Source organism: Quercus robur, chromosome 3 (genome assembly GCF_932294415.1).
Source record: "Quercus robur chromosome 3, dhQueRobu3.1, whole genome shotgun sequence".
NCBI lineage: Eukaryota > Viridiplantae > Streptophyta > Magnoliopsida > Fagales > Fagaceae > Quercus > Quercus robur.
The window spans coordinates 32,012,788-32,035,854 of NC_065536.1; the positions used below are offsets into that span (position 1 = coordinate 32,012,788).

The following is a 23,067-nucleotide window of genomic DNA, read 5'->3' on the forward strand; positions in this document are numbered from 1 at the left end:
TCTAACAAAACTTTCATTAAAAATAGGTCTCACGGCACGTATTTAATTTTAGACATGTATATCTATCCTCACATGTCCAATGGAACTGGTCATTGGACGCAAGCCTCTCCCATCCCAAAAAGAAAAGAAAAGGAAAAAAAAAAAAATATATATATATATATATATATAGGGAAAATTTAGTAACTGTTGTTCTCTATATATAGGAGGAAGGATTGGTATACAAATTACAACGCGAGAAAGTAGTTGGGAGAAAGGAAAATGGCTCTGGTTCCGGAGGTAAGTCTAAGCTCTTCTTGTGATCTTAAAATGCCTGTTATAGGCATGGGAACATCATCGTACCCTCCTGTAGATCCTGAAACAGCAAAAGCTGCAATCATAGAAGCAATCAAAGCAGGCTATCGCCACTTTGACACAGCCTATGCATACGGGTCTGAGAAGCCTCTAGGAGAAGCAATAGCCCAAGCTCTAAGTCTGGGCCTTATTAAGTCTAGGGACGAGCTCTTCATCACTTCCAAGCTATGGGCTAGCTTTGCTGGGAGAGATCTTGTGGTACCAGCAATCAAGATGAGTTTAAGGTATCCATTTTTTTCTTTAATTAATGTCTAGAGAAAGCACTATAAAAGGAATACCTGATTAGAAAAGTACTAGTCTTTGTCTTCTTTCTAATTCTCTATTTTTTTAATCTGTTTTTCTATATCAAATATAGTACTAGGATAATTTTTCTTTCAGGGTATTGTTTGAGGAAATACACAAAACTTGAGATCCTAAACTATTAAACTATGGCTTGACTGGGTTGACTCGTCAGGATTACTCAGGAATTAGGACAGTTTGCTTTAAAAATAATTTTAATTCATCAATTTCATGATATTTCGTTGTTTTTTACAATATTAATTCATCAATTTCAGAAGCAATAATTTTATTTGATTGGGTAGTTATAAAAAATGGATGTTAGGTGAGTTGTGAAATAGTATGATAAAATAATTTTTTAGAGTGTAAAATGACAAATTTTTTAAGAACTAGTATGCTAATACTCTTACATACAGCAACCTTAAGTTGGACTACCTGGATATGTATATAATACATTGGCCCTTAAAATTGAGCCAAGACGTGCGTCAAATGCCCATTGCAAAGGAACAAGCATTTCCCTTAGATATCAAGTCTGTCTGGGAAGGCATGGAGGAATGTAAGAATCTTGGCCTCACTAAGGCCATTGGTGTCAGCAATTTCTCTTGTAAGAAGCTGGAGGAGCTTCTTTCAGTTGCCAAAATTCCTCCGGCTGTCAATCAAGTGAGTAAAACTTGTAACAAATGTCTCAAATATCATATCACTTGAATCATAATGAGAATTCCAACTTACTATGGTTTACTCGACAATGATGGGTCTAAAGGGTTCTGCCTAGATGAGGTTCCACTTCATTAAAAAATAAACTGAGAATTCCAATTCTGGTGGCTTACATGATTTCTTTTTATAGGTCGAGATGAACCCACTTTGGCAGCAGAAGAAATTGAAGGAGTTCTGTCAGGCAAAGGATATTCATATTACCGCTTACTCTCCACTGGGTGCAAATGGGACTAAATGGGGAGACAATAGGATTGTAGAGTGTGATGTCCTGGAAGAGATTGCCAAGGCACATGGAAAAACTACTGCCCAGGTATACACTCTGTTTTTCCCTGGAAATTTTGATGTTTTACTTTTATCTAACACCATTAGAAAACTAGTTTTATTTTTTATGACCCATGATAAGTGTGGAAAAAGATTTCTACTGCAACATTAAAGAAATACTTTTAATATTAAGCTAGTCAAAACATATTTTTAAAAACAATAGATTGAGAAGTGGAAGAACGAGATATTTGAACTCAGGTTCTCCTTTATGAGAAAATTAGGCAATGTCACTAAGTTTCAAAGCTTGATTACTCAGATTACTCAGATTACTTGATTATTAGTACATGCTTTGCAGATTTCTTTGAGATGGGTGTACGAGCAGGGGGTGAGTTTGGTTCCAAAGAGCTTTAACAAGAAAAGGATGAATGAGAACCTTCAGATCTTTGATTGGTCCTTGACTGAGGAGGAGTCAAGCAAGATCAATCAGCTTCCTCAGCGCAAGGGAGTAACGTTTGCCTCTATTTTGGGACCCCATGACCTTGTGCTGGAGCTTGATGCAGAGACATGATGCTATAATCTTATTGGTGATGCTTCAATAAAATATAAATATTTATATAATAAAACTTATAGTATTTCGAATATCACTCAAATTCCAATAATGTTCTTGTCACGAGCTAATTAAATTCGAATGATATGGGACTCTAGGATCTACCGTGTATTAGTCATTGGTTTCCAAGCCATACATTAAGGCTGTGTTTGAACTGAGCATAAAATGTTTTTAGGGTATAAAATATTTTCAAATGTTTAGTTCTGTTTTATAAAATGTGTTGGACAATGGTTTCCAGTATTTGTCTTGCATGTAAAATTTTTGCCAGAAAATATTTATATATTCTAACAACCACCCCACAAAAACCCAGCAACCACCACACAAAAACTCAAAGCCTCATGCCAACCACCCATCCATGCTAATATAAACTCAGCCAACCACCTAAATCGGACCCAACCACTGTCGCCAACTACCAATTGATGTTGATCAGTTCATGAGAGAGGTTGGATTGGCTGGGAGAGAGGGTGTGGCAGATCTGCACACAAAGAGAGAGAGAGAGAGAGAGAGAGAGAGAGAGAGAGAGAGAGGGTAGATCGTTCTAAGGGAAAGAGAGAGAAAGAGAAGAGGAAAAGGGAGAAAGAGAGACGTTACCTTGATTGATAGTGAGGACGACGGCCACAAATAGCAATGAGATGGGTGGTTGGAGCTCTACAGTCCTCTCTCTCTCTCTCTCTCTCTCTCTCTCTCTCTCATGAATGAATGAGGGATTTAAGGGAAAATGAAAGTGAAAAATATTTTACACTATACCCGGCCATATTTTACAATCAACTATAAATTGATTTCAATTGGATCGGGTTTTCGAGTCCAACCAAACACCCATAAGGTCCTTTCACCAAAACTAAACACAGCCTAAATATTTAGGTGTCTATTTTTTAGTGGAAAAGGAAAAGCATTGTATTTTATTTTTTCCACACAACCACCATCAAGAAATTAATCTCATAGGCTCACAGGAATGTCATACCATTGGGTTCAATGTAAATGGGACCAAATGGGTATTTGATAGGGATTGGGTGAGAAATTATTAGATGCAAGTGTGGTATATGTAATAAAATATTATTAATAGTTAAAACATAACACACACACACTTACCACATAAAATAGGAAATTTTAGGCTATGGTACATATCAAACACAAGATCTAACTAAATGGGTGGATCTAGAAGCAACAATTGAGAGAGAGAGAGAGAGAGAGAGAGAGAGAGAGAGAGAGAGAGAGAGAGAGAGAGAGAGAGAGAGAGAGAGAGAGAGAGTATTGATCTGGGGTAGTCACTTGAATTAGCTTAGGAGAATGAAGCTAAAGACTTGTGAGATGTTACTGTTCTTTCTTTGATGAGTGGGGAAGAGAGAAATGAAAGAGGAAGAGGAGTGTGAGAGACAAAAAAAAAAAAAAAAAATGGAAGACAAGTGAGGGAGAGAGAAAAGAACACACAGATTAAGGTATAGAACCATTCTAACTACTTTTAGCTTGTGGGGTCCACTATTTTGAGTTAAAGATGTGTGTTTTAGCTGAAAACCACATCCAAATTTTTTAGCCAAACACAATTGGAAAAGAGTTAAGAGAAAAATAGAGAATGGGATATGAGATATAGGTTAGAGTTTTAAGTAATGCTAAAACCAAACATAGCCTTAGTTATTGATTCTTTGAATTCTCTTAAACATCATTAATATTTAACTAACATCATTCCAAACTTAAAAAACAATTGAGGGTATAATAGTAAAAATGAATTTTGAGTAAAAGTTGTGCTTATACATTTCAAAACTAATAAACCCACAACTGCCTATGAATAACTACTAAATAATTACAAAAAACCACAACAATATAAAGCGGTTTTTACATATTTGAATTTCATAAATCTGAAGTTTGCAACCAATAAAACCCACAAAGACCACATTATGGCATCCAAGGACAATTGCATCATCATCAATGTGAGAGTCCGGCTTGAGTCAAGAACCATTGTCAACAAATCTATCATTATTTAGGGGGCATTTTGTTTGCTTGATTCTACATTATATTGTAATGTTACATTATTATAATTTTTAATCCATGGAATCACATTACAACAATATAAAATTATGGTTTGGTTTATCAATTACATTACCATCAGAATCTGTAAGGTTGAATTTTATCAACCAACTTGTTGGCTTTATTCCGTGCCAAACTTGCTTGTATTTTAGCAATTAATATCCCTGTATTTAGGTGGGAATTATGTAAGGGTAGTGTGTGAGAGAGTGTGAAGAAATGCTCAAGATTGTGCAAAGAAGCAGGAACTCACGACTGGATCTCGCAGGTAGCTCGCGGCTTGCAAGCCGCCAAAAAGGTGCACACGTGCCAAGCATGCCAGAAGCTGAAGAGTCGCGTCAACTGTTGCACTACAGGACAAAAGTCCTAGGCTAACCAGGCCGTTAGCTTGTGACTTGAACTCACGACTCAACCCAGTCTCGAGGTCAAGTCGCCAGAACACCCTGTTTGGAAAAAACTGACTTTTCACATTCCTTCTTACCCTACTATATATATACCCTTATACCCACGATATTTAGAGAGTTTCCAGAGAGAATTTTGAGAGAGAAACCCTAGAGAAAAACAAGATTGATTCATTCATAATTTTCACATAGAGACTCTTCAAATTTCTCTACTCTCTTCCTCTCTATTGTCAAATCCTTGAAAGGTACATTACTAAAACCTTTTTTCACCATACCCATATCTGTGAGGAGGCTATTTGGTATTTGGGAAGCAGTTAAGAAAAGACCAATTTCATATTGGTAGATGCTATGATCAAGTAGCGGAATCCGGCAAGCTAAAGAAGAAATAGGTTCGACGTAACCTCGTTGGAGTAGAAGGTTAGAGGGCTTAGGTACATTGGGTAGATTAGGCTTGGAGGGTCTTCTGCTGTTCATGTATCCCAACTACATTCTTTAGTGGATTGTTTACCGCTTGGAGGGCGGCGGAGAGGTTTTATGCCAAGGGCTTTGGTTTCCTCTTCGATAACACATCAAGTGTTGTCCTTGTGTTTGCATCTCTCTTCCTTTAATCTTTTCCATTTAATTTCTATTGTGGATGTGAATTTATTTGGTTTAGATTGTTTATCAATTCTGTATTAAGCTTACATTCATTTTCCGCACATTAATTGTTTGATATTAAGCTTGAATTGGTAATTTGTAAATTGGAGGTCTAAACGTTCAAGGTGTTTTATACACTTATTGAACTTTCATAATCCAAAAATGTAACATTCCCATAATTGATTCTGTACAGGCCACGAACCAAAGCCCAACCCAAAGCGTCTACAAATTCATAAACATTCTTAGAAACAATTAAAATTATTGTAATAATAAATTGATTGAAAATAGCCTCAACACCTAAAACAAAATTACCCTTGGAAGACCCAAAATGATCAAATTATCCCTAAAACCTCAAAATACTCTCGAAAGCCTCCCAAATAACCAAAATACCAATGAAACCTCTAAAATTACCAAAAAACCCTAAATCCATTGCAAATGGCCATAATACTCCCTAAAATTGCTAGAATGACCATAAATTAATGTATAAACCCTTAATTGGGATGAATGAAAATTTTTAACATTTTGAAAAAATAGAAAAGTTTCTAAGTACACGCATAGTGCATTCAAAGAAGCTAGTTGTATAATATATGTCACCTCGTGTTGGGTTATTTATGTTGAGACCAAAACCAAAATCAACATAAACAATTTTTTTTTATGTGAGAATAACCCAACTCGTCAACCAAGAAAACCCAATCCATTGTATTTGGATTCATTTTCACTGATTGGTTTCATCCAGTTATAAATTTCCTCCAAAATAAGAAATATATTAAAATTCAAAACTAAATTAATAAATTTTTTAAAGGGAAAACTAAATTAATACATGAAAATCCAAGTTAACAAGCATTTATTTGATATATAAAATCAAATAAAAGAAAAGACTAACTGAAGACCAATTGAGCTACTGAAACCTCCCCCCCCCCCCCCCCCCCCCAAAAAAACACAAACACACACACATATATATTAATAGATAAAGTTACGAGAAAATCCAATTAGTTTTTAATTGAATTCTCAATTTTGCATCATGTGTCCTATTTAAATTTTAATGGGTACAATACTACTTTGGTCTCTAAACTTTACTAAAAGTTTGTTTTTCATCCTTAAACTTTAAGTAGTTCATTTTTCATCCTTAAACTATTGAAATTTTCATCTTCCATCCCTAAAGTATTGAAAATGTTTTATTTATGTCCTTAAACTTTACTAAAAGCTCTTTTTTAATCCCTAAACTATTGAAAAAAGTTCTTTTTTCATCCTTATTTTTGTCTCTAACTATTGAAAAAACTCTTTATAATGTTTAGGGATGAAAAAATAATTTTTTAAAGTTTAAGGTCGAAAAACAAACTTTTGTTAAAGTTTAGGGACTTAGGATCATACTAAGGGTAAAATGTCACCACCCATCAGTATACCGAGGATCACACTCCAGTCCAACGGAGAAGGTGCCAACTCCAGGGTCGACAAATGGAAAGTCCCTGTCTCGGCAAAATATCTCCCCCATAAGGCTCCTAGGCAGAATGACAAAGAAGCACTAGGGGAAATGCTCAAGAAGTCCCAAAAGCCTAGACTGCACAAGAAATCTTGATACTGCCCTTTAGCCCAACCCAAAATGTTGTGGAAGTCAATCCAGGAATTCTGCCCACAACCCATGGACTTCCTCTCTTGAAAAGGAAGTTCTAACACATAAGAACAAGAAGCAGCAGGAAATGCAAAGGAAAGAAAATAGAAGAGTTTGTACCATGTTGTGTCAAATGCAAAAAGAAGGATGTGATCTCAAGTCCTTCAAGAGTCCAGCTGAAGGAACGACTCCCTGATGTAAGACAAAATGCGAAGCCCATGGACCGTGGGTCCGAAAGGAAGAACATCCCTTACGAGAAGAACGACCCTATTTTCGCGAAACAGAGGAGCTCCCCTCGGAAGAAGAATTACTCTCAGACCTCACTCTCACATCAACATAATCAATAGGGCAATAATCATTCCCCTCAATGGAGGACTCATGCATTGGCTCCTTGCCTTTATCTACCTTCCTCTGTGCCATGATCTACCTGCAACAATTTCACATTTTCAACAAACAAGGTACGTATTTAATTCTATGCTCGCATGTTTAGGTCTTAAGTTAGCTCGACCTAACTTAACCTATTCATGCCTTATGGGTATAGCTTGTTTAATTCATCTACCCCTTATTAATGCTTACAGCTTGTTTAATTTGGCCAGAACTTAAATTAAATCCTTTCATGTTGGTATAGCTTGTTTAGTTCATTACTTCTTGTCATGTAGCTTGTTTAATTCATCTACTACCCTTTTCATGATAATTAACTTATGATGTTGCTTGTTTAATTCATCTACTACCTTTCTCATGATAATCTCTTGGGCGTAGCTTGTTTAATTCATCTACTACCCTTTTCATGATAATTAACTTATGGTGTAGCTTGTTTAATTCAACTACTACCTTGTTAATTAAACTTTTTGGTATAACTTGTTTAATTCTATAACCTTGTTAATTTCGGTATAGCTTGTTTAATTCATCTATTACCTTGTCTATGACAATCAATTTTTGGGTATAGATTGTTTAATTCATCTATCACCTTTCTCATGTTAATCAAACTTGTTGTTTCACATGCTTTGGTTTAATTTAGCCCGAACATAAATTAACCTATTTATGCTCTCTAATCTACCTTTTTCATGTGTTTAGGTTTAATTTAGCCCGAACATAAATTAGCCTATTTATGCTCTTTTTTTACCCATACATATTGCATAATGCTTGCTCTATCATTATGTTTGTTAATATCCATGCATAATACTTGCTCTATCATCTTGCTTGTTTAATTAGTTTAACCTAATTAACATGCTAATTTTTCCATGCTCATAATCATTTTTACATGCATTTGCCTTTTATTTCACATACTTCTAATAAATATAAGAAAATGCCAATAATAATAAATAAAGTGCAAATCAAAACAAAAAAAGAATTTGTTTATGCTAAAATTGGGAGGGACAAAATACTTTATCTAATTCTTTGTCCAATATTTATTATGCTAATAAATATTAAACAAAGAAGGGGCAGTTGATGATATCGTATTTTGTTCAACCCTGATTCACACATCAAAACAAAGACCAAAAATCCAAAATTTTTTTTTTTGAGAAAAGGTGCAAAATTACAAATTTCAAAGCTAAAAAGGGTAAAAATAAATACAACATGATTGGTTAGTGGATCAATGGGTCACAACATTTAAAATCCCTTTTTATAACAATTAAGGCCAAAATCCTAACCAAGTATGGTCAAAAAGTTGAAACCATCATATTAAGTTGAATTTTAGACCATCTCGTAGGGCATATTTTTACCTTTGGAACGATAGTTTACGGGTCAAAATCGAAGTCAAAACGGATGAGATATCACAAAAATACTAAAACTCTACTAAAATCTTTACTTTTTTCCAGGACAAACATGCAATTTTTAGGCCATTTTTGCGCAATAAATTGTATCGATTGGGCAAGAACTGGAGCAATCTGGCTAAACCATCTAGAAGAAAAAGGTCTTGACTACTTCTCATAAAAAAGGCTCAATGATATCTACCCCAAATTGGAAGATACAAATTTATTAAGGAAAAACATCACATAATTTTTCAGCATTGCATCACCTTCCTTCTGATTGCAAAATCTCGATCATAGCTCCAAATCTGAAAAGGTCACGACCATTGGAAACTAGACATCCAGAGATTTTCAGGCATATAATGTTTAAAGAAAACGGAGCTTGAAAATGCCTCCTAACAGCTGCACGAAGATCGGACCAAAAAAAAAATATCCAATGAGGTGACAAAAATGGGAGGCTAGCTGAGTGTAACATGTTACACTTCAGCTAGCCTACCATTTCCCTTGTCTCCTTATAAATACCCTCTCATATTTTTGAGAAAAATAGGAACTTTTTGTGGCAAAATAGAGAGAAAATTAAGGAAAAATAGAAAAAGAGTGGAAAAGTTATGAGAAAAGCCTTTTAGAAATTTTGAAAAAACAGAAAAAAGATTTCTCTTTCCTTTCTCTCTCTTGGAAACCTATCACAAAAAGCCTCTTCCATTTTTGCTTGTAATTTTGTGGGTAAGCTTGTAGGGATGGGTAGTTTTTCCATAACTACACCCATCCCATCTTCTTTTTATTATTATGTAAACATTGTCTTTATATATATGAAGCTCATTTCTTTACATTGTCTCTGTATTTTTATTTTTATTTTTTTACAGAAAAGCGGTACATTATCTCTTTATTTTACTTGCTATATTGTTGTGTAAATATATCTTTATTTTTATGTCTATCTTGTTAGTGCTTTTTTGTGATATTCTAATTATTTCTCTAGATGGGTATTGGACCATCTCCTAGACTCTATATGGAAAGTACCCTTAGGGGAAGAAATTCCATTCCATCTAGGCATCTAGGTATTTCTATTGTTCTTGCTTTACATTCATGTCATTCATTTTATTTTCAACTAATCCCTGCCCCTTTACGTTTATGTCATCCATTTTATTTTCAAGAAATCCCTTTCCCTTTATTTTTATGTCATCCCTTTAATTTCTTTTTTCTGCACTTTACATTTGCTCCTTTACCTTTCTCATCGATAATGTTGCCATAAAATAAAATTGCTTGGGTAAAACAATTTCTTTACACACTTTTCTAAGGAAATGCTTTTCGAAATAAAGTTTCTTTTTCCTCCCTTTTTCTAAGAAAAACGTTCCTTCAAAACAAAGATCCTAAAAAAAAAAAAAAAAAAAAATTCTTTCTTTTTTAAAAAAGGTTTCTTTCAAAAAAAATCCCCTTTTCTTTAAAAAAAAAAATGCCCTTTTTCTAAAAAAGATTTTTTTTTTTAAATGTTTTCTCATTTTGTTGCAAAAATCCCAAAATTTTGTGTCTAAGAATTTGTTTTCAAAAAATGTTTTTGCCACGTTAGATTTTTGTTCAAAAAACATGTTTTCTTCTTTTTCGTAAAAGAATTGAAAATCAAGTTCTTTTTTATTTATTTTTTTAAATGTTTTTACCACGGTGAAAAATGCTTTTAAAAAGAATGTTTGATTTTTCAAACCAAATCCGAAAAATTGTGTTCAAAATTTAAAAAAAAAAAAAAATCAAGAATGTTTTTACCGCATTGGAATTTCTTTCATTTAAAAAAAAAAAAAAAATCTATTGAACAAGTAAAGTCTTTTGAAACTTGTCTTTGCTTAAAAATCATGGGATTTTTCTTGGAGCCTAAAACTCTATTTCTTTCAAAAATAAATACCCATGAACCTTTTTTTTTTAGAAATCTTTTGAAATTAATTTTTTTTTTTAAATCATGTCACTTTTCAAAAAAAAAAAAATTTAATGTTTGAAAACTTACTTTGCCTTTGCAACTTTGCTTGTTCAAAAGGAACTGTTCTTAAAAATGTGTTGAAAATGTTTTCTTAAAATTTCTCAATAAAATTCTACCTCTAAAAAAAAGTTTCTTTTTCAATCTTCATTTCAAAAAAATAATAATAAAAAGTTAATGTTGTAAAATTTGTTCATACATTATGATTTCAAACTTTTCCCTAGAATAGTGTTGTTAAAAATTTGTGTCCATGGTTCATTTTCTTGAATCCTAGAACACCAATCAAGCTTATATTTTCCCTCTTATTTCTTTGGCACTAATTTATTTTACTTGTCATCTTTTTTACATGATAATGAATAAGAATTGTGGATGACAACAAGGTGCTACTCTGCTAACTCTTTTTTTTTTGTTATAGTTTGTTCATGCATAGTTAACATTCACATGCTACCTACCTATTAAGTATTCTATTCACATACACTTGTAGATTATTTTTGCATGCTCTCCTACATGTTACTTATGTATATACCTCACATGCTTTGTTTGTAAATATTCATTAGAGTTAATATTCACATGCTAGCTATATGTTAAATAATTACTCACATGCGTATATATGTATATATTGTTTGCAAAACCTTCTTCTTCTTTTTTTCAAAAATCAAAATGCCAAGTTTTCTATTTCTTCACAAAAAGATAATGTTTGAAATAAATTAAAATAAGAAACTATCTTCAGATAAGCGTTGTGGGGTACCTAACACTTTCCTCACATGTAACCAAACTTCCGAGTCCAAGATCCTTGTTTTGAGTCTTTTTGGTTTGCCTTAATTAATGAACTCTTAAAATTTGGTTTAGTTAATTTGGCAACCTAAGATGAATTAGACCCCTAGGTGACCAATCACACCTAACACAAAATCAATGGTTGGTGGCAACTCCTAAAATAAAAATAAGAAATATCGACTCACATGCACACACCCCACCTTAGAATCACAAGCACACAAGAGTCACATTGTCAAGGACCCAATGTGCGACCAACTTAGAAGAGAAATTCCCCAAACACCCACCAATGGGGGAATTTTTTTAGGCGTCCACACCATGTATAATTTGAACTTCTTCTAAAAAAAAAATGTATAATTTGAATCGTATAATTGTGATTGTTTTTAATTGTATTCGTGCATATGCACGGGACTACACACTAGTTTTATGTAATGTTCATGTCTAGAAAAGTCAACTATTATGTTAATTTGCCCATAATCTATAAAACCAAATAAAATTCATTTTTATTGCCTCAATGTATATCTAATTTTCCTCTAGCTAATCTTATCAAAAAAAAAAATTCCTCTAGCTAAAAAACTAATTAGTATTTTGAAATTAAAAAATAATTAAAAGGGCTAGTTTCGGTTTTCCATTAAGTATACTGTAGACCTAATGTTAACTAAAATGTGATGAGGTCCTCATTTATCTTTTCCTAATAAGAAATTTACCTTTATTGTTAATATTTTTCGTCATATCAATAGAAAATAGAGAAGTCAAATATTATAGTTAACTAGTATTATGCCCGTGCGATGCATGGCTTAATCAAGAATCATGTGTATATTAATGAAAAAATAATAATTTTTATATTAATTAAAATTAAATAGATGATAAAAATAAAATAATCTTTTACTCTATTTTTTAAAAAACAAAGTAACCTTTTACTTTAAGTTATATAGTGAATGCATATTGTGTAAGATTAAGTTTTTATAAATCAATAAAATCATATATAAGTCCAAAATTAATTGAATGGAATATGGTAAATAACTATGCAACTAATATAAAAGGAGATGCCTAAAAAATATAAAGGGAGTTTGCATAATTAAATCTCAAGTGCATATTTAAATGAAAAACCTTGACTTCAATAAATAAATAAAAAATAATTGAAAGCATATTTAAGTGGTGACCTCAATGTAATAGTTAAGAATTATGAACAACCCAAATTACTAAACATTAAAAAATAAAAGTATATAAACTAACATATTAATTGAATTTTTATCTTTGAAAATGAGGTAAGAGGCACCAAATTTCACCCTATCGAAACAAAATGTGTAAATATAAACTTCAAGAATTTTTTTTGAGAAAAACTCAATACCAAGAGTATTGTTTGATCGATTGCTTTGAAACCTCAAGGAAATTCCATAAAAAAACATAAATAATAAAAAAAAAATTAAACAAATAACAAATAACCCTAAAAAGTGATAGGTACTTGGACGTTCAAAATATTAATAAAAAAATCATGAATCTAGCCTTATTATTTATAGTGTCCTAGAACTTTAAAGATGAGAGTCGTGGTATAATAAAACTATTATCCATAATCATTCCTATATATATCTGGCCTACAAATAAAATTAAACTTCAACCAAAAAACAAAAGTTGATAAGAAGTTGTTTCTATTTAAAGCAATAATTTTAAGTTGTGGAGAAGTTGATATAAGCAAAAAAATAAGAAATTAAAATTAAAATCCAATACCATAAAAATCAAGTTGTTAACGTTTGTAAGGACACGATTCGTAACGACCCATACTAATGTTGGGTTCGCACGTAAAAAGACCCAAACAATATCATTTATAGAGCGTGGGTTTGAAAGGTTAGGCCTTGGTCACCAGACGGTGGTTTTTTCGTGGTGTTCATACATAATTAAATCGTGTTCGCTCTAGGGGTCTTTCTCCTGGAGGCGGGCTGGGAGGCTCTGGTTTTTGGCCATTTTTCCCAGCCCCTTTCCCTGGATTGCTTACTTTTCCTTTTATATTAGCCTGTATCCCTTATCCAACGTCCACGTGTGGGTTCGATTTTCCAGGGCTAATACTTGTCCCATCAGCCCATACCCAGAGTGGTTGGGGGTGGTTGTAAAAGCTGAAGAGTATGGCTCTGTCAGGGCAGAGTATTGAATGGCAGTAAGGGCAGCTTTCCCTTTGTCCTTGGTCGTTATACTATCCAGCGTTCCCTTTTCTATTGACCTAGATATTTTAGATTTTTTCCCAAACTGTTCCTATACCGTTTTTGCCCTTCCTTCCAGGAAGATCTCGGATATGCCGAGGATAGAATCATCCTCGGCTGTGTCTCAAGACTATTTGGACTTTTATTATCTATCCTCGGCTATAACCTTCCTCGGCTCGGGTCTTGGGTCCCAATGCAAAAATGGGTCAGGGCCACAAATTATTGGACCCCACAATAGCCCTTCAAAATCCTGCTGTCCGACCTCTTGGTCAGAGAGGAGGGTTTTGGTAATGCCACGCCTTTATTACGGTCCGCTTAGATCTGCCCTTCATCAATGTGGGTGTCTCTTCATCTATCCAGGAAACATACCAGACTACTAGACATTCTTTTGAATTCATTCATGATGCGTTCTTGCCGCTTCATTATCCGAAACGAGCCTTTAATGATTTCCCTTTACGAGACCATTTAAATTCGACGGTTATTGACGGCGTGGGGAAATGGAATAGGTATATTCTCGTTTACCGATTTTCTTGGAAATTTGGACAGATTAAATGCCTCCCGTTTTGCCCTTCATATAAGAAGGAAAGTAAGAGGTTACCTCTCTTACACAGAGACCTTTCAATCCTTTTAAAGTCTGAAAACCCTTAGCCTCCCCCAGAATTTCCCTTATCCGCTTGCTTACACCTTGAATTGTGATTCGTCCACGATAGGAGCGGAAATGAAGAGACCATACACTTCCCAGAAATGCTATGTTCTTGTGAAGCTCAAAATGGCTCGGTCAGGGCAGGGATGGCAAAGACTCAAGATACTTCTCATCCTCTTTTCAGCCAAAATCCGAAGCAGGGGCTCGTCGCGTCAAACTTTTGGCGCGACTGAGCTGGGGTCACCCATTATCAGTACCAGCCGCTCTCTTATGAGCATAGCTAACATGGCACCAGCGTGTTAGGAGTCAGGACTGACACAGGGACAAAGTATCCCTGCTTCTTCCTCTCTTCCTTCACTGGTGCCTCCTTTTGCCTCTCCTTCTTCTTCTTTCCCATCACCAGATCCATCCTGGTGCTTTTCCTTCTTCCTCTTCTTCTCCTCTCCCACCAAGGAAGGTCCTCCTCTCAATATGGATGCTACTGGGGCAGAATTTGGAAAGACTTGGGAGCAGAGCTTAAAAAGATTTCTGGTTGTTTTGTTTGTTGTTTTTTACTGTTTTTGTACTTTGTTTCCTACATAGGCTTGTTTAAGCCCTTCATTGTACTTTGTAATACCTCTTTATATTAATAAAAGTCATCATTGCTTTATTTTGTACATTCTACCTCTTCTTTTCAAAATAATTATGCCATGAATAGACGTACGACCAAATGACTTCTTTTCTATTTTCGTATACTGAACGATGCTTAGGGCCGAAATCCCAGTTAATAAAAAGACCTTGCTCTGTGCCTACTGAAACTATCCGGCACAACAATGCCGACTTGAACAAATGATGTTTAAGGAAAAAACCTTTGTTTGAGAGAAAGATGTAATTTTGTATTTATCGGGCTATTCGGCCTGATAATGCCGTCCTAAAAAAAAAAAAACAATACTCAGGGCTGAAAACCCTGCTAAGAAAAAGATGTTATTACGAACTTATTAGAGCTGTTCGGCACAATAATGCCGACCTGAGAAAACGATACATACCCCAAAATAGCCGAGATAACAGCTGAATGCTCGGTGCGGCGTAGGAGGTAACCATCCGAGGATGGGTGGTTCCAAAGTGGACTGTCCATGTGGGCCGCCAAATACTTAGAGTGTTTCGCCGCCTTCCTAATAGCTTTTGTAGTCTTAACCTTTTCTGGTATTTGGTCCGAGGATTGAGCGACTTAGAATTCTTCTTAAGTAGCTGACCTTTCCATAGGTTTGAGTCTTGAGGACCATGTAATACCTTGGTTCTGGCCAATAATTGATTTTTAAGTAGTTGGTTTCCCCATAGGTTTGAGTCCGAGGACCATGCAATACCTTGGTTCTGTCCAAAACTTGATATTTAAGTAGTTGGTTTCCCCATAGGTTTGAGTCCGAGAACTATGCAATACCTTGGTTCTGTCCAAAACTCAATTTTTAAGTAGTTGGTTTCCCCATAGGTTTGAGTCCGAGGACCATGCAATACCTTGGTTCTATCCAAAACTCGATTTTTAAGTAGTTGGTTTCCCCATAGGTTTGAGTCCGAGGACCATGCAATACCTTGGTTCTGTCCAAAACTTGATATTTAAGTTCGACTATGGCGTGGGACCTTGGTTTAGGGGGATTAGCAACTCGGCCAAGCCCCTAGAACCATCCGTGCTACTGACGCTACAAAGCGCAGCCCCTAGTGAAGAAACGTAGCCCCTAGTGGAATTTTACGCTAGAACACTACATCCGGCTGTTGGAAATGATGTGAGGGACTGTCTCAACCCACTTCCTGTGCCAAGACACAAGCCCTTCCCACAGACGGCGCCAATTGTAAGGACACGATTCGTAACGACCCATAATAATGTTGGGTTCGCACGTAAAAAGGCCCAAACAATATCATTTATAAAGCGTGGGTTTGAAAGGCTAGGCCTTGGTCACCAGACAGTGGTTTTTTCGTGGTGTTCATATATAATTAAATCGTGTTCGCCCTAGGGGTCTTTCTCTTGGAGGCGGGCTGGAAGGCTCTGGTTTTTGGCCATTTTTCCCAGCCCCTTTCCCTGGATTGTTTACTTTTCCTTTTATATTAGCCTGTATCCCTTATCCAACGTCCACGTGTGGGTTCGATTTTCCAAGGCTGATACTTGTCCCATCAGCCCATACCCAGAGTGGTTGGGGGTGGTTGTAAAAGCTAAAGAGTATGGCTCTGTTAGGGCAGAGTATTGAATGGCGGTAAGGGCATCTTTCCCTTTGTTCTTGATCGTTATACTATCCAGCGTTCCCTTTTCTATTGACCTAGATATTTTAGATTTTTTCCCAAACTGTTCCTATACCGTTTTTGCCCTTCCTTCTAGGAAGATCTCGAATACGCCGAGGATAGAATCATCCTCGGCTGTGTCTCAAGACTATTTGGACTTTTATTATCTATCCTCGGCTATAACCTTCCTCGGCTCGGGCCTTGGGCCCCAATGCAAAAATGGGCCAGGGCCACAAATTATTGGACCCCACAACGTTAATTACAATTTTTTATTTTCTTTTATACCATAAAAATCATGTTGTTAATTAACGTTATTAGCTTCTTCTTTTTTTTTTTTTTTTTTTTTTTTTTGGTTATTCAAAATTTTGATATTTATCCAAAAAAAATTAAATTAAAAAAATATTTGAAAAAAAATAGGTTACAAATTTATTATCAATAACTCCCCTTGTGTATATCCTCAATGAAAGTTGTGATGAAGTTGATATAAGCAAAAAGAAGAAGGAATTTATTCAAAATCAAATACCATAAAAATCAAGTTGTTAACGTTAATTATAATTTTTTTTTTTCCTTTATAATGTAAAAATCATGTTGTTATTCGCCTTTTCTTTTAAATCCAAAAATTTGATATTTATCCAATAAAATAAATTAAAACAAAATATATTTGAAAAAAAGTAGATAACGAATTAATATCCCGATCAGATGGATTAGATGAAAATTTTGGATTATAATACACTACATGTAAAAAATAAAGATTAGATGGATTAGATGAAAATTTTGGATTGTAATCAAATTATAATTTTTATCAACTTAGAAATTATAGGAGAAAAAAAATTATATATATTTTTCTAAAAACATTTCTGCAATTTGGTGAAATCACTTGATGTAATCACGGCTTAGAAACCCAACTTTTATTATATAGTATATGATATGATTTGCCCATAATTTATAAAATCAAATAAAATTCATTTTTGTTGCCTCGGTATATATCCAACATTTCTCTAACTTAACTAATTATTATTTTCAAGTAAACGATAACTACAAGGGAAAATTTCAATTCCCTATTATGCAGTAATGTCCTCATTTACTTTTTTCCTAATGAGCACTTTACCTCTATTCTTAATATTTTTCATTAAATCAAAATAAAATAAAAAAGTTTTCGACACTTTTTTGATGAAAAATAATTACAAATATGGTAAATACTAAATTTATTGTTACAAAAAAAGATAAGAGGGATTGATGGACATTATTATTACCCTTTAAATCAAATAGAATACATTGCAAATGACTTTGTCGGTCTCCACCGTTCTCCTAGGCCCAAAACTAGGGGGTAAAGATAGGATCTAGTAATCCTGTATATTTGACTCATCAGAATTATGACATTTGTTCACTTTTGACCATATCTTACAATTTTGTCGGGTCAGCGCATAGGAGCACCTCACCCAAGGCCATGTATTCTAGGTTTTATTTTTTATTTTTGTTATACTTTTTGCTGTTTCAGGTATATGATTTTTTTCTTCCTTAAAAAAAAAAAAAAAAGTTTATGGTTAAAAAAAAAAAAAAGTCAAAATAAGGTTGGTAAATGGTATTATGGTAATTGCGTTTAAAGATGAGCTGTCATTTTCTAATTAAATTATTCTGTTACCACATTGCAGGAGAAATTATTGTAGGCGATCTGATCCCACCTGGCGAGCATGAAATTACTGTATTTATAGCTACTTCCTCAGATGTCAGTTTTGCCTAAGTCTAGTGTAGTCTGTCCCAGATATACTTTACTTCATCCAAAACAAGTCTGTCCTAGATAGAGCAAAGCAATCACAATTTGCCAAGAATTTGCAAAAGATTTTAGCAATGGCTGCAAATGTCCCAAAGGTTACAATAAGCAATGGCAGCCAAACTATGCCACTGCCAGTAATTGGGCTGGGCACAGCAACACAACCCCAAGTGGCAGAGACTACAAAATCTGCCGTTCTTGATGCAATCGGAATCGGTTATCGCCACTTTGACACAGCCTTTATATATGGGTCGGAGCAACCACTTGGAGAAGCAATTGCTGAGGCCATCAAAACAGGCCTTATCAAATCCAGAGATGAACTCTTCATCACTTCCAAGCTATGGTGCACCTTTGCCAGTCCAGAACTTGTCTTGCCCGCAATTAAGACAAGTCTCAAGTACATATAACTTGAACCTATTACATCTGTTCCATGATAACACGTAGAGAAATCATTTTTCAAACACACACATGCACATATGTGTTTGCTTATAGTTAAATTATTTATTGCTTTTTAAAGTTATTTGTGATGGTTTGCATGTAGGAATCTTCAACTGGACTATCTTGATCTTTTTTTGGTTCACTGGCCATTGAAGATTAGTGGGGAGGTAAAACGACTCCCAATTCCTAAAGAAACTATATTTCCCATTGATATCAAGGCAGTTTGGGAAGTTATGGAAGAGTGTCAAAATCTTGGCCTAACCAAAGCCATTGGTGTAAGCAACTTCTCGACCAGGAGGCTTGATGAACTCCTTTCCTTTGCCAAAATCCCTCCATCAGTCAACCAAGTAAGTCTAAATAATTTCAATTTTTCTTCTCAAACAATTAAAAAAGTTTAATTGACTCCATGATTTTCGATACCAATAATGACTAAGAACCTTCACCAATAATTAAAAATGAAATAAAAATAAAAAAGAAAAAGAATGCCTTCACCTTTATGAAGTTGAGAGGTATAATTAGATTAGACTAACAAACAACTGTGTGTAATAACCATCTAACCAATAGCTTCGTTTTTTATCTTGTTTTGTTGGATAAGCATTGTGTGGCCTTAACATGAGTTGACGTCAATAATCCGCTTCTTAATAAGCTTCTTAATAAGTTAATTATTCTAATTAGAGTGAGGCTTATCCAATAAATGGGCTGTTGAGATTTAAGAGCTTTTTTTTTTATTAAGAAATAGAATAAATAGATAATAAATGCAGATAAACTCCCATAGACCATGCACTCATGTCTAGAGAAATGTGACTTATGAAAGATGTTATAAGTGGTACGCTCGTGTGCATACACAAATTTATTCTTATAGAACAATAACATACTTAAGAAAAAAAAAACTTGAGTTATTCTAAAATAGGTATTTAGCTCACTAGAACTTTGGTGATAATTTTTTATTTAGAGTAAAATTAGCTTAATAATTTTAATGTATTTATTATAGTGTAGTGGCTAGTGAGGACTATACATACATACATACATACATACATACATATATATATATAGTTGTTAAATCAAACCAGTCCACTGTAATAGTGTAATCTAATGAACTGTTACCTAAGATGAATTATTTGTTTAATTTGAAGGATTAATATCCTAAAGTAAATATATATATATATATATATATATATAGAGAGAGAGAGAGAGAGAGAGATATATATTATATATATAGTCAAATTCAAATTTTAACTAGTGTCCATTTGGCAAAAAGTCTTACCAAAAACTATGTTTTGTTGCCAAATAAATACCTAGTGTAACACTGTCTTACTAAGTTATTATACCACTCTATATTAAACACGTATTTTGACAAATCACCCATTGAATTACATTTTTTTATTATAATTTTCATGCTTGTAAAATATCAAAAAATTAGATATTAATAATTATCTCATCATAAAATATTTAAATTTCAAGTATTTTAACTTTAAAATTTTACACAAAACATGAGTTTAGTGTGTGTATATATATATATATATATATATATATAAAATCTGATTGACACAAACTTTAGTACACATGTTGAGAATAAAGATATGTAAACCAACATTAAAATTTCAAAAATATTATTCTAATAAAAAATAATGGGATTGTGTAACTCTCTCTCTCTCTCAACAATTTTTATAATCGTCCACAACCCTCAAATAAAATATTAAAATATTAGACTAAATCGATTTTATCACCTCAACCAAAAAAAAAAAAAATCCACAGTTGTTTTACACTACATTTGGGAGACTAAGATTACACACACGCCCACCTACACACACCACTTTTTTTACCAAAAATCACAATTTTCAAGTTGGAAATCATGAAAAAGTGCATATGTATGTAAGTGTACGGTCGGTGTAAGATACATTTCCCGAGACAGAATAATTCATTTTTCTTTTAGACATTACTCTTGTTAGTTGAGAATTGAGACCAATGATCAAGCCCATCTTTAGATTATATTACTAAAGTTTCAATTTCCAACTACCCTCTTAAGAATATTCACGGATAAGTATTTGTTAGATAATTTGGTAATTTATATTGAAAGAGAAATTAATGAAAATTTTATTACAAATTTGATACATCATTAGCTATAGTTTTGATGGGAAAGTCTAGTTTTTGTATTTCATTTCCCTTTACATATTTTACGAGATTATATTTCCTTTTGGATATACACATTATAACTTACTAATAATTGAGCAAAGATTTGTAAATAGTGTCTAATTTCTTTTGTCTAATCTAAGACAATGTTTATTAAGATTGATAAACATTAAATGTCATAAATATATTCTTTAGAAAATATTTTATTTTACATCTTGAGCTAATTTTTTAATTTTCTTTTATATTGCTTTATTTAATCTCTAATATATATACTAATATAGTGGAAAAAAGGAAAAATATAATCATCATATATAGTTATAATAGTCATATTTTGTGGTGTGTGTCTATAAAAATATAAATATATATATATATATATATATATATATATATTCCTTTTGAGCCTTGGTGCAATTATAACTATTTTCCACTTAAGCGGGATGTCGGAGATTTAAGTTCAAGAATCATTTTCTCAAAAAAAAAAAAAGAAAAAAAAAAGGAGCAATGCCTATAATACAGCAATACAAATTACCTCTCTTAAACCCAGCAGAAGCAAGAACTTTGTCCATTGAATACAATCTTATATTTATTTACTTTTTTTTTTTATAATTTTTTTTTTTTTTTTTTTTTTTTTTATTAATAAAGAAATTCAACCTATGACAAATCAGTTGATAAGTGATTCAATTACCCAAGTCCTAGATAGAGTTAATGTATAATGAGTATAAATTCGTCAAGAGTCTTGTAGCTCAATTCACACTTTCTATTGTTTCCAATGCAAATGTCCACAATTCAAATCTCTCATTCTCCAACTATCAAACTATTTAAAATAAAATAAAATAACCCAACAGCCGTGATTTCACATTATAAAAGGAGGATGAGTAAAAAAGAAAAAACTGATAATACAACAATGAAACGCAGGGATTGGAGTATTAATTCCTTAATAAAATCAAAAGAAGCAAAAAACTATAAAGTGTTCTATCTAGATAGCTAAGCTAGCTACTAACAAATGCTATCTTGTGGTTCAAATGAAAGGTGGAGATGAATCCACTTTGGCAGCAAAAGGATCTGAGGGAGTTTTGCAAGGCAAAGGGTATTCATATTACTGCCTACTCGCCACTGGGTTCGAAAGGCGCAAAATGGGGAGACAGCGAAAGCCTTGAGTACAAAGTGCTAGAAGAGATTGCCAAGGCTAAAGGGAAAACTGCTGCCCAGGTTTATTTTCTCTACTACTTCTTTTATTTATTTCTACTTAAATCGAAATAATTGTAAGGATACATATGAATGAGTAGTTGGTAATTAGACACTTCAAACTTTGAGAGTAAGGCTATAACCACTTCTTCTAAACGGAAATATTCAATATTTTGGGGTAATGTTTTCTCTTCTCATATGAATGATGAATCCTATTATGAACTTAATTAATAGGATCCACTATTATATGAAATGAAAGCAAGAAACATTCTATCTGAAATACCAAATATTTATTCATCTCAAACAGTGTAGAATCGAGAACAGACTTGCTTTATGACACATTGTCCTTAAACGAGTTTGTAAACCTATAGGGTAATTTGGTTTATTAGCCCAATATTGACGCTGCAATACTCTTGGGTAATTGGCATATGCATTGTAGGTTTCTCTAAGATGGGTGTATGAGCAAGGGGTGAGTTTTGTACCAAAGAGCTTCAACAAGGATAGGTTGAAGCAGAACCTTGATATCTTCGATTGGTCACTAACAGAGGAGGAGCTAAACAAGATCAGTAAGCTTCCACAGCGCAGAGGGATTCTCCCTAGCACGATGATGGAACCGAGTGACCTAGTGAGGGAGATTGAAGCAGAAATATAATTTGTTGTAATAATAATAATAATAATAATAATCTCTTGTATGATAGACAAAGGACCTTAGGCATGCCAAAAGTAAACGAGTCATTTGTCTTTCATTCGAGCTATGGATTTTACTACTTATGGGATAAGGCTATTTATATATGAAAGGGGATAATAAAAAAACAACCAATTCTTACAACTGTCCATGTATTTGTGTCTAATTATCCAAAGCTTTGACTAAGACAAATGATAAGCTAGACATTCTTTAGTTCTCCGATTTCTTAGAAGACAAAATTATATACCGCTATTCAACATGTTCTCACATGGATACATGAGTTAGAAAATAAACACGAATGCGACTACTTTTGACATTAATGTGATTTCGTTTTGGGTAAAACTTATAGATATAGTACCTTGAGTATTAGCATCCAGGGATGCAATGAAGTGTCTATTTTGCATTTTCAAAATTTAC

The 23,067-nt window shown here is 33.5% G+C and overlaps 2 protein-coding genes across 2 annotated transcripts; both read left to right on the top strand.

The window, feature by feature from the left end:
* Positions 1-210: 210 nt before the first annotated feature.
* LOC126717806 (D-galacturonate reductase-like) lies at positions 211-2,449 on the top strand. The gene is made up of 4 exons (XM_050419709.1): positions 211-575; positions 1,044-1,287; positions 1,472-1,651; positions 1,958-2,449. Exons 1-4 carry the CDS (start codon positions 259-261, stop codon positions 2,168-2,170), a joined length of 954 nt encoding a protein of 317 aa, XP_050275666.1. The 5' UTR covers positions 211-258; the 3' UTR covers positions 2,171-2,449.
* A 15,696-nt stretch (positions 2,450-18,145) lies between these two features.
* LOC126717807 (D-galacturonate reductase-like) lies at positions 18,146-22,794 on the top strand. The gene is made up of 4 exons (XM_050419710.1): positions 18,146-18,609; positions 18,754-18,997; positions 21,810-21,989; positions 22,405-22,794. The coding sequence occupies exons 1-4, from the start codon at positions 18,290-18,292 to the stop codon at positions 22,615-22,617; spliced, it is 957 nt and encodes a 318-aa protein (XP_050275667.1). The 5' UTR covers positions 18,146-18,289; the 3' UTR covers positions 22,618-22,794.
* The last annotated feature ends 273 nt before the right edge of the window (positions 22,795-23,067 follow it).